General features: G+C 43.0%; 2 protein-coding genes across 3 annotated transcripts in view; one reads left to right on the top strand and one right to left on the bottom strand.

Annotated features, from left to right (window-relative positions):
• Window positions 1-12,500, top strand: part of cfap58 (cilia and flagella associated protein 58) — a 147,988-nt gene that overhangs the window by 22,143 nt on the left and 113,345 nt on the right. The window contains exon 7 of the mRNA XM_063200032.1: window positions 4,682-4,841. Within this exon, the coding sequence (XP_063056102.1) occupies window positions 4,682-4,841 (160 nt within the window). The remainder of the gene's footprint in view (window positions 1-4,681; window positions 4,842-12,500) is intronic.
• On the bottom strand, window positions 5,489-12,248 carry LOC134460902 (uncharacterized). 2 transcript variants are annotated; one of them, XM_063213553.1, is made up of 3 exons: window positions 12,211-12,248; window positions 7,496-10,820; window positions 5,489-5,651 (listed from the first exon to the last, which is right to left on the bottom strand). In XM_063213553.1, the coding sequence occupies exon 2, from the start codon at window positions 10,766-10,768 to the stop codon at window positions 9,962-9,964; it is 807 nt and encodes a 268-aa protein (XP_063069623.1). In that variant the 5' UTR covers window positions 10,769-10,820; window positions 12,211-12,248; the 3' UTR covers window positions 5,489-5,651; window positions 7,496-9,961. The 2 variants fall into 2 exon arrangements, 1 of the variants encoding a protein (XP_063069623.1); XR_010037198.1 differs by lacking the exons at window positions 7,496-10,820; window positions 12,211-12,248 and adding an exon at window positions 6,028-6,089.

The following is a 12,500-nucleotide window of genomic DNA, read 5'->3' as shown; positions in this document are numbered from 1 at the left end:
AGTTGGTTAAATATTATTTTTTCAAAGACTTTCACTATACTGCTGATTATGGAAATGGGCCTATAGTTATTGATATCTGATGGATCACCACCTTTATGAATTGGGGTAACTCTGGCACGCTTCCATTTTTACTGGACCTCACCTGTACTTAATGATAAGTTAAATAGGTCAGTTAGTGGGTAAGACAGTACATCTGAAGCGATTTTTATAAACTTGGTGTCCAGGCCATCTAGGTCCTTACCCCCTGGTTTCAGTTCAGATATAGCTCTTTGCACATCAATGGGGTGAATAGTAGAGAAGGTGAAAGAGGAAGACTCTGGATGTTGAACGCAGTTGATATTGTTTAAATAGCAGGTCTTTGTGTTACAAATGGAGGCAAAATGCTGATTAAAGGCATTTGCTATTTCAGAAGGATCAGAGAGGGTATCATTGTTCATTTTAATGTTGGCTGGAGTGTTCCAGTTGGGTTTGTTATTTAGTAGACAGTTTAAGTTATTCCAGAATTTCTTGGGGTTGGTGTAATCTCTACATAGGTTGTTTTTGAAATAATCAGATTTAGCATTGCGTGTCTTAGTTGTGCAGACGTTCCTTAAATGCTTGTAGGCTTCCCAATCTTGGGGGTTGTTTGTTGCACGGTGTTTTTTCCATGCCTTGTCTCTAAGTTTAAAGAGTGTCAGTAGTTCACCATCAATCCAGGGCAAGTGCCTTCCTTTTACCCTTACTGATCGTCACGGTGCATGTTGGTTGATAACAGAAAGTACTTCAGTATGGAAAAACTCATGCTGTAACGGGCTGCCTCTGTCTCCTCTGGAGTGAGAGCGCAGCGTTACCGTTTTACGCACTACATCTCCCATGTCACCTTGCAGTCACCAATTATCCCCGTAGCCTATAAAGAGGCCAAGTTCAAATTCAATGGCGGCTGAGAGTTTGTGAGAAGAAGACAACTGCAGAGCGAGAGAGAGAACAACGCGGAGCTTGAACCTGGAAGATTGCCTTGAAATAACCGTTGATGTTCATAACGGCAAAAAGGGAGCCTCGTCTGTTAAGACTGTGACCAGGACGCATCGACAGAGTCGGACGTTGTCACGAAAGCCTTGCGCAGACCAGGAGGTCTCATCCAGCCTACAACCTTTGCTGTCTGCACTTCCAGACCAGGGCGAAGACTACAGAACTCAAGGACGGTAAAAGGAATTCAATCTTCGTTCACCTGGCTCCACTATCCGTTCTCAAACCTCGCTACTGCTCAGCTCTCATCCGCTCAGACCCATCTCTCCCGTATGCACAAGCGCGCACACATTACACACATTCATTCACAAACACAGTAAGGACAATTTCTTTTGGGGGGTTTACTTTATTGTATTTGAAATATTGTATTGTTTAATTCTATTTTGAAAAGTGCACTAAAAATAACAAACGACTTTCTTGTGTGGAACTGAATTAATTCCAAGGTCATCACTGGTTATTTATTCATTGTGGGAGTGGTAACAGGTTAATCCGACGGCAGTGTTCGTGCTGCCTGGCGCCCAACTCAAAATAACTTTAAAAACTTAAAACATAGTCGGTTGCACCGTTACAACACATCAACTGAGGGAATTAAATGAAGTCTATGCCAGTTAATATTCCGTAGATCATCTAAAAAGTGAGTTCTGTTAAAGTACTTCATCTGCCTTACCTTGATTATTTTAGGTGGTAGGCGTGGTGTTCTGATTTTCCATTTACAAGATACAATTGAGTGATCACTAAAGCTGTCAGGAAGCACCGCAGAGTCAATGATCCTGTCAGGGTGGGTGACTAATATCCAGTCTAGTAGTGTTTTAGATGTATTTCCAACTCTGGTGGTTATGCTAATAAAATACACATTCAATAGTGCCCCCCCCTCCAAAAAATGAGAAAAAAACAAGTGATACTCAAACTAAAATACCTAACTGAAGTTAGCACAAACCATGAAATGTTTCATATATGATTGCATAAAATAAACTCCTGAAAATCAGGACCTCACTCACTTTCCACATCCGCTGTACTACAGCACCTCAAGTCTCTACCTTAATTCTATGTCTTTGGCAATAGATGTAGCTCATATACTTTATATAGTAGGGCCATGGGTAGAAATAATTGAAATAAGTAAGGTTTATGGTATGTAAATTACCCAAAAACGTTGCCAAAATCAGCTGATAAAGGCATAAAATGTGTCTACCCTTGACATTAAGAGGCATTTTGAATCTGACAGGCATTTAAAAATGTCACAAATGAATTCAGCATCCTCCAAAACCCCCAAAACCACACCAAGATTGTGTAGATTGGTCAAACTGATCCTGTAATAAGGCCATAAAGGCGATTATGTTAATTTATGCTAATTATGCTAATAAAAAAAAATGCTCAACATTTACAAAGTAGCATCCGGCAGTTTCTATGTACTGGGGACCTATACTATACATTTCCATCAAAAAACTTTGGGGTACCAAACATTTCCGGGTTCACTATAGGGCCCTATGGGCTGGCAAGTAGACTATATCCTCATGCACTGCTATATGCTCCTGATTGTTTGTTGTCATTAGTCACATCTTTCACACTCCACTAAACTCTATTAAAAATGCAACAACTTACAGTACCAATGGCCATATGTGGTTACCTGACTCTTGCCATCTGATATGCTCTCGCATGGGAACGCCCCCGCGTGACGTAGCCGAACGCAGCCAGATGATGTAAATCAGGTTACATATGTGGGGTTTTGATTCCAAAATTACTCCTGGAATTGAGACATATATGTTGTTTGAATTCATGATGAAGGTATTTGATGGTTTGTTGAATTGATAATAATTGTAGTAGAGTCTGACGTAAAAAAAAACAACACTATAAACTCAAAGTAGTGGAAACTAGTGCTTCAGCTCTGTGGCGTGCCTACATTCACAATGTCCAATGAGCCGAAAGTCACTGAGTACTTTGCTGACTCATCTTTGCATGCACATATAAGACAAACTATTTTAAAAGACATTAATTGAAAAAAAAAATAAAAAAATGAAAATGGCAACTGACCTGCACTGAAGCAGGCACAAGCCAAGTGCAATACTAATTGTCACCACTGGTAGGTACTGGTTCTACATCTCTCAACAGGTTTTATCGTGCAAGCTAATGTCAACTAAATGTGAATTAATTATGAATAGTTATTATTCAAAATATTTGTTTAACAGCGGGAAGTGAATAAGACTTTACGCTTTCAACTCTATGATTCAAAGATCAATTCCCGAACCACTAGGCCATATCCCCAAAATAGCATGTGTGTCGTGTATTTCTTTTCTTCTGTATTATTTTGCAAATGTAGGAAGAAAGCTGATTAAACATACTCTGGATGAGTAGCCAACAACAATAATAGGCCTAGCACATTACTTTGAGAGAAGATGAAGAACTGACCTACCTCACAGATTACTTTAAAATGTAATGTAAATTCTGCTGTTTCAGCATTTTCTTTTTCTCCATTTAGAGTCTAATTTACATTTACTGCCCATATTAAAGTTAAAGGTCGGTAATGAAATCCACAAAATGTATTGAATGATCAAAGACACTGTGCCATTTAATCAGAGAAGAGGTAGAATGAATGAAATAATAGTATGAGGAGGTAGAAGAAAAGGAGAAGGTAAAATATTCAAAGGGTCAGATCCACCGTCTTCATTATACAGTATAAAATGAAATATATTGCCAAAGAGTAGTAATATGAGGAGGTGGATGACACAGGAGAGGTGTTGTGCTCGAATATATACAAAGGATCAGATACACCTTGTGATCCAATATGAAATTCAATGTAATAAAATGATATTGTTCCAACATCACACTCACATAAAGAGAATGATCCTTCCTATAGAGAGATCCTTCAATAGAGACTCCTTCATAAATTGAGATACTAGTTTTTATTATTATGGCAGGGTACTGACTTTTGTGTTTGACATTAAGTATATTAATATGGTATTATTACCCCACACTCCTACAGTACGATTTATGTGAAATATCTCTGAAATACAACTAATAGAGTACCCCTAGACTCAATAAAATTAGCAGGGTTTGGGAGTAGTCTGCCAGGATATAGATGTCAATTTAAAATATTGAAAATAGACTCACCTGGACTGTATTAAAAAATTATACGGATGTAACTGTTGGTTTAATAATGGTACTAGATTGGGGGAGGTTGATATGAAAGCCAATGGAAAGGGCTACTGAGCTGATAAAAAAAAAAAACCTTGATAATATACTGGACTGAAACTGTTCAAAACCTTTCAGATATTATGACTGTCCTTTTCTCAGGACTTTTTTAATATCGTTCATGAATATCAATGTACTGACCCTTGTCCCTTTTCATTTCTCACTCCCACTCCTCCCTCTCTCTTTTATTACCTCTTTCTTTCATTCCCTCTCTCGATCTCTCTTACTCTCTATCTCTCTATGTGGGTCTGTGTGTGTGTGTGTGTGTGTGTGTGTGTGTGTGTGTGTGTGTGTGTGTGTGTGTGTGTGTGTGTGTGTGTGTGTGTGTGTGTGTGTGCGTGCGTTTGTGTACATGTGCGTGTGTGTGCATGTGTGTGTGTGTGTGTGTGTGTGTGTGTACGCATGTGTGTGTGTGTGTGTGTGTGTGTGTGTGTGCGTGCGTGCGTGCGTTTGTGCGTGTGTGTGTGTGCATTTATGCATGTGTACTAAGATGAAAGAGGAGGAGGTGACGCAGATGAGAACGGAGATCTCCAAGCTGACGAAGGTGCGGGAGGCCACCCAGCGGAGGCTGCGCCAGACCGAGGAGCAGAAACTAGACGTGGAGCAGCAGAGGGACATGCTCAAGAACCAGATCACCGGCCTGGAGAAAGGTAATCACAACTATAGTAGACTGCATTCTCCAAGGAAATGCAAAAAGTGAGCTTGCCGATCTCTCTCTCTCTCTCTCTCTCTCTCTCTCTCTCTCTCTCTCTCTCTCTCTCTCTCTCTCTCTCTCTCTCTCTCTCTCTCTCTCTCTCTCTGGGTGGAATTTGAACTTGGGACTATAAAGTAATTACATGTATTTCCCCAGCAAGACAATGCACAATAGCTGTGTATATACTGTATGGCGCTTGGATTGGACTGATCGTAATGAAATATTAAAATGACCTCTGACGTTTGTATACCTGTCACGTTCGTTTAGCGCAGTTACTAGGCTGCTATGCAGTAGGCGTAGTTACTATAGGCTATGGTAGAGACACTGAGATAGACATGGAAGTATCCATGTTTTATCTATATTTTATTTTATTTTCTGAAAGTGCAGCACTATCTTGTACTTTCCTCAATAAGCTGATTAGTAATGCAGCATTTCGGCAACATAAATCATCTTTCATACAGTATCTCTCATGGAGACCAAAAGATAGGCCTACACATGCTAACAATCAATCTATTTCAGTAGGATAACAAAGACATTCAAAATAATCATAAACGTATAGGCTATGTTTCCTCAATGATGGATCCACCAAAAGCATTTCATGAATTAGGTTATGTTTATTATATCAGTCAGGGACTTCCAAGGGGGCTTTCAGGGGACTGTCCAAGTCTCAGTCCAAGCTGTCAGCAGCCCTGATTTCGGTAATGGAGGTGTGTAAGGGGTCCAGGTTAGAACAGCAAAGGAACTGAGATGGCCAGATGGTCACTAGCTGTGGAAGGAAGCACAGTGGGCTGCTAATGTTACTTGTATTGGGTATGTGACAATGAATACATAGTTTAATATTCCAGAGTAAACTTACGCACGTATTTACACCACTGAAGAGTCTCATTACAGCCAAGTCAAAAGTCAAAATTTTGCCGATGGCCAGTGTAATTTCAGCTCCACAACAAGGTGATTACTGACATTCTGTTCCAGATGCCACCAGTGTTTTTTTTCACATTACACTGTTGATACTTACAAAATACATTTGAGTCGAATAAACTTTGAAAATGTTGGGACCGGTGGGCTCCAAGATATAGCCAATTTACCGTAGTATCACAGGTTAAGTTATGTAATTTTTTTTTTTACTATTTACCAATGCTTACCTCTCAGTCCTCTCCAGGCAAGCATCAGCCATATTCTGACCGGCAAGCATCAGCCTTATTCTGACCGGCAAGCATCAGCCATATTCTTCTTTGTCACCTTCATGAGAGAAAAGTGAGAATGTTATTTGATGAAAAGAATGTTGAATGTGTGTATAGTGTTTCCTGCAGAATTTTAATTAGTCAAGGTGGTGCGTCAGCATCAGAGACAAGTCACCAACATCAGTGGACATGCTGTGCTGTGCAATTTCATTTGAAATATGATCTGAAAATTATTCAGCATTAAATTGCAATCTTTTCTGTGTACTTAGTCAAGGTGGTAAGTGCTTCTTGTCAAGGTGGGCGCCTTAGCAATGAAGTGCTGGCGGAAACCCTGTGTCTAGTATGTGTTGTTACTGTTACATCAGTTGAGGTACAGTAGAGATTAGATATTTACACACATGGTCAGAAACAGTCTGGAATTTCAGTGTTTCACATCTATTGTTTGTGGGTCAGGGCATGTGGTTAAAGGTAAAGGGCAAGGTTAAATAAGTGAAGCCATTAAAGTTGTGTTGTGAAATCTGGCTATATTTACTGATGCTTACCCTCTCTCACAGTCCTTTCCAGTTGGTATTTTGACCTCTAGTTCTATTTCATTCCATCTGACCTCCAGGCGGTTCTGAATTTCCGTTTGCCTGGGTGCTTTTGCCCTTCGGCTGTCCTGGTGGCTGAGCCATACCTATTACGGTGCTTTCGCTCTGGTTACCTTCTTTTTTTGCTCTCTGGATCTCCCGATTTGGCGTTCCTAGCCATTTTGTTTGTTTGTTACGGATAGTGCCCTGGATACGGATACGGATAGTGCTTGGCTGTGGGTGGTTTTCGCCCTAGCCTTCCTGTGGCCGCCGGTGGTGCTCTGGCCTGCGGCGTCTTCTGTTGTGAGTGAGTGATTTTGCTCCGTTATCTGTTGTTTCTTGCTTCTCGTTGTGTACCATGGGTGTTGCATGAGTGTACCCGCTCCACTTTTCTGTTCTTACTTTACTGCTGCCTGCTTTCTTACGACTGTTGAGGTCGTGTTTCTGTTTGTTAGTCTGCGGGTGTTTGCACCGTGGCGACTGCTATGGCTGTGTGAGTGGCCCAACTCCCTTTTTGTCGATCTTCTTCTATTGCTCGTTTGACTTATTGTTTAATTCCTCAGTTTGCCTGCCTTTCGCCGTGCTCACCGCTTCGGCTGCTACGGCTGCTCGGGAGTGCTTTCGCTCCTTGCCTATCTTACTTTTGTCATTTGTCTGTCGACTTTTTGGCATCCTCCTCAGTTTGTTTGCCCTTCGGGTGTACATTGCTACTGCTGTGTCTGTGTGGTTCCGCTCCTTTTTGTGCTCTGATTAATGCCTATTGCTCATCTTACGAGTTTTTCATCTTCCTCAGTTTGTTAGCCTGTGGTGTGTGTGTGCTGCTACGGCTGCAGCGGCCGTTTGTGAGTGTTTTTGCTCACCAAACTCAAGGCTCTGCTCTGAGTCACCAGCTGCAGCGACTTCCTCTCAGGCGGCTTTCCCGACGTCTATGGACAGGGCTCCTCCTCCGGCGATGTCCCCGGCGGTGTCAGCACACGAGGACGATATGCTCTCGACCGCGGCCTCAAAGACCTGGCGGTGGTCGACGAATGGGAGGACCAGTCGCACGGTAGTGGCGGTGGAGATGCTGGGCTTACCTCTGCCCAGAGCTCCCCGAGGGGCTCTGTGCGAGCCCAGGGCTTGGTGGTGAGACCCACCCTGAAGGTGGCCCTGGCGCGATTAGACCTGGATGTGCCCCCGGCGGAATCGGGCAGGATTCTGCGTCCCCCTGTCAGCCCTGTATATAGAGGAACTGCACAAATGTTGGACGGATCCGAGGCACTTTGCACACAGGACTAGCGATGATCGGGCCTTGGCCAATATGCAGGAGGCCTCCACCTATGGTCTTGACTCCATGCCTGTTACGCTGCCTGCCCTGATCATCTCACCGGACGAGGCCTTGAGACCGGATGCTTGCTGCCCACGGCCGAAGTGCCATATCATGGATGAAACTCTGCAGGGGCTATGACACAGTGGCACGCGCTGTGTGCATAGGTAACTCCATGTCTCAACTTCTGTTGGCCATGTCACAGTCCCTCCAGGCTTCGGAGGTCGACTCGTCTGTGCAGGATCTCTCGGACACGCTGTTACAGGCATTTGCCTATATGGCCAGGGAACAAGGCAGGGTCATGTCCAACCTGACCATGGCGAGGCGACAGGTCTGACTTGTTCAGTCGCCTCTGTCGGAATCGTGCAGGAGGGCCCTCCGCTCGATGCTGGTGGTTCCTGGTCACCTCTTAGGCCGCCCGCCCAGGACGCGCTGCAACGCAGCGTTCAGGTCACACAAGCCAGGAGGGACTTTTCTAGTCTTCGCCCGATCCCTGCCCACAGTCGGAGGCCTAGCACTGCTGGATGCCAGCCTCCCCAGAGACCACCTCCTACCTCGCAGCCTCGGCCAGCATAGCCTGTGGGATTTTGACAGCAACCATCTATGCCCCGGGCCCGGTCGGAGAGGACCGCCTGACGCCGCCAATGACTGCCCCCCGTCGGCAGTCGGTCGCTTCACCAGTCGGCAGCTTGCACACTGGGAAGCCACCACATCAGACACTTGGGTGTTGTCAGTTGTATCTCACGGGTACAACATCCATTTCGGGTCACGATCGGTAAGGTTCCGGGGCGCATGGGTGACCAGGGTCAGAGACGACATCACAGCTCTGCCCCTGTGCCAGGAGGTTCGAGCCCTCCTTTGGGTTTTTCTTCCACATATTTTATAATTCCCAAGAAAGGGGGTGGGCTTTGCCCCATTCTCAATCTGAGGCTCCTGAATAGGCACCTCAAAGTGCTGAAGTTCCGGATGCTGCTCACGGACGACGTGCTGTCAGGCATCAGGAGTGGTGACTGGTTCACCTCCGTGGACCTTATGGATGCGTATTTCCATGTGCCAATAGCGCCTCGACACCGGCAATATCTGTGGAAAGCACCGCCTGGCGGTCATCCGGAAATCATTGAACCGTGGTTATATAGTACATAATCTTCGTTTTATCTGACCTCTCAACTTCCCTTTACTTCCTCCTCTTTTCTATTGTTCTTCTTTTATTTCTGTTCCTCGCATGTCATCTCTCTCCTCTGCCATTCTGTGCACCCTGTGCATCATCTAGGCAGATTCTTCGCTTTTGGTAGAATCCTGCCGTTGTCTCATTTTTTTCTTGAACCTTAGCTGGCAACCTGGAAGGGGGTTGGGCCAGGTGCTACCCTGCCTGTCTGTCTACTATCTGCTTGTGGTTTTGAGTCACCTGAGGGTGGCGCCAAACACACACCATCACATGCATCCGACACTGGCCAGGGGGCCAGGTTACCATATCTGATGGCTTTTGGTCTGTCATACCACCAGGCCAGGCAAGGGCAGGTCTATGCCAGAGCTATGCAGTACTCAGCTCTCTCAATCTCTTCTTTTCTCGTATGGTATTGCTCTATACATCTACTCTTCTTTCATTTCCCCCTCATTTTCTCTGTTCCTCATTCGTCCTCTCCTCTTCCACTCTGTCTTACTCCTCCATGATCTACAGTTTTCTTCGGGTCATCTGACTGGCAGATTTTGACTCTGACTTGACCCAGATTCTGCTTCTTTGACATACTCCTTGTGAATTAGTGTGCAATTTTTTTCTTTCCAATGTGCTCCAATTATTATTATGTTTTAAAAATCCAGCCCTGATTATATTCTTTTCCATATCCTTCACAACATCCACCCCCTTTTTTTTTTTTTTTTTTTTTTTACATTTTTGTTCAATAAGTTTTCCCATTCTTCATTTTCATCCTGTGCTGTGTGTACAGTATACGTGTTATTTCTTTCCTTTTTCTTCAAGCCAATTGAATTCCATCCCATCCCCTTCCCCATGTTCTTTTCTATTTCACTCCAGGAGGCTGAGCCATAAGTAGAGGAGTACTCCAAAGCCCAGGCACAACATGGCGGCCATCAAAATTTCACAAAAGAGATCTATTTCCTCCTCCTCCATTTGAGGCGCGGCGATGAGCTTCTTTTCCTCACTCTTAAGCTGTTTCTCCTGCTTTTTCTCAGTCTTCATGAGCTGTTTCTCCTTTATTAGCCACTTTGCCTGAAGGGCTCTTGCCATTTCGTTGTTTTTGATTTCCTGCAGTACCCTCTTCCACGCCTGGCCCAGTCTTGGGTTGGCCTCCTCCTGGTAAAACCAGACGTCGCAGGCGTCGACTTCCCTGAAAGAGACCTTCCCGTCCGCCGCCTCCTCCTCCGGCCTCGGGGGAAGGGCGCTCCACTCTTTGTTGGCCTCTGTCATTTTCCTGCGCCTCAGCATGCGCTTGAAGTTCACTCTGTGCTTTATGTTGACTTTGCGCACCTTGAGAAACTTCTGCAGGTCGGCCTCTCTTGCTTTCCGGATCCTCTCCTCAATCCTCAACCTCTCCTCCTGCGCTGCCATCTCCCTCTCTTCATGGCTATCTCCTCCTCCTCCACACACAAAGCATCTCAGAAGTGTGGCACGCCAGCCTCCTGACTTCCTCTCCTTTCCATTTCCCTTCTGGTTTTTCACCTTCTCTTTCTCGCCCTTCTTCTTATCAGGTTTGGTCGTCACAGTGTGGGCATCACTTGCCTCAGTGGTACCTGCAGGAATCTTCCCTTCCATCTGAGGACTGCCTTCAGCAGGCTGCTCTGGTGGCCCAGGGTCTTTTCCACTCAGGTCCATGTTCACAGTTGGAAACGTACATTAATTCACAGTCATGTAGCAAGTCAAATATCTGTAAAGAGGGGGACAGACATACAGATAGATAGTTGACATTAATGTTGAAGCAAGGAGAAGGATAACTCTACAGAAGTGTGGTCTCCTAACTACAGGATAACAATATCAGATTTTGCTACATAATTCTACAGAGACATACATGCTCTTCTTTATACAGTGCCCTGCTCTTTTTTTTCTTCTTTTTTTTCATTATTCTATTTTCTTTCTTGCTTCAGAACTTTTGTAATTAATCTTAGTCCATGTTATATGACAGCTTTCGGTCCAAAGGCGATATCCAAACAATATATTTTATATATGAAAAATCAAAACAATACATATAAAAATCAGAATTTTCTATTAATTCGTAATTCAGGTCTTACAGATGCTGCCTTTTGCCATATTTGATCGTTTCATTGCTCTTTTCATTCACTAAATAATAAATTAATATTTTTGAAACTTCAAAATGGCAGACCATGGAGAAAATACAATTTCCCCAGTCATCGTATACTTGCAAGAATTTAATGGTGGTGGTTAGTAAGCATTTGTGGAAAAGGTAACATTTGTGAATGGGCAGCATGAATCCTGAAATTAAACTATTAAAAAGCACAAGGAACAGTCCACCTCATTACAAGAAATTGCTCATCTGTAGTTAAGTCCCAATAAAATATGAAAATACATAAGATTTTTCATCAAAGCTCATGTATTTCATTGCCTAGTTTAACAGTATAGCCAAAGTAAGTAATGCAAGTCTATGGGAGTAAACAAAACATCATCAACAATGTACTTATAAACGACTTTAAAATGGATATAAAATTCACTAGAGTCCAAAACAGCTGTTAAATCCCGTCCTGTAAGCACTTGATGCTTGATGCTCATTCTCCCATTTACTTCCAGTGATTACACAAAGCTACAGTATGCTAATAATTCTAATACCCATAAATCTAAGTACTGGAAACACTGAGAAGAAAATTATAAACACATTAATGAATAATGCTTGGAAATTCCTTTAAAGGCCCAGTGAGTAATTTATAGTTGTCCATTTCCAAAATGTATGCAGCTCATTCACAAATTGTATCTGTACAGGTAACATTTACCAATTATTATTCTAGCTTGAACATGTACACAGATATATGTTTGGCTGCAAAACCTACTCTAGTCCGCTCAGTAAGTATTACCCTAATTTATTTTTTAATGGTAAATATTCATGAAAAGATCTTTTTGTGAATGGGTAACAGACATTTTGGAAATAAACGAATAATTAACTAATTGATGTTAAAATTATATATTACAAGGTTTGAGCCATGTAATATCAATAGTAAGAATAACAACAACAATAACAATGATACTTATTATTAAAAATAAATGCATAAATAAATAAATAAATAAAACAGCACTTAATTGCTGCTTACCTCTCCTGTCAGTGTGCTTGCAGTAGAATGAGGGTTTTTCAGGCAAACCTGGTCAGATTTCCAGCAATGGAATTCTGTTCCATTGTGACATCGCAAGCACCTGCAGACAATCTGCTGCATTTCCAGCAATGGAATTCTGTTCCATTGTGACATCGCAAGCACCTGCAGACAATCTGCTGCATTCCTTTATGACCCAGACTGGAAGGTCACAGACACCAGCCTAGTTTAACTTACATGTACAACTATTTTTCTATTCCAATTAGATTAAAAATTCTGAATTCATCTGTGTA

The sequence above is a fragment of the Engraulis encrasicolus genome, chromosome 1, assembly GCF_034702125.1.
Source record: "Engraulis encrasicolus isolate BLACKSEA-1 chromosome 1, IST_EnEncr_1.0, whole genome shotgun sequence".
In the NCBI taxonomy this organism is placed as follows: domain Eukaryota; kingdom Metazoa; phylum Chordata; class Actinopteri; order Clupeiformes; family Engraulidae; genus Engraulis; species Engraulis encrasicolus.
The sequence above is the reverse complement of the archived record's forward strand: the minus strand, read 5'-3'. Positions and strand labels throughout refer to the sequence as shown.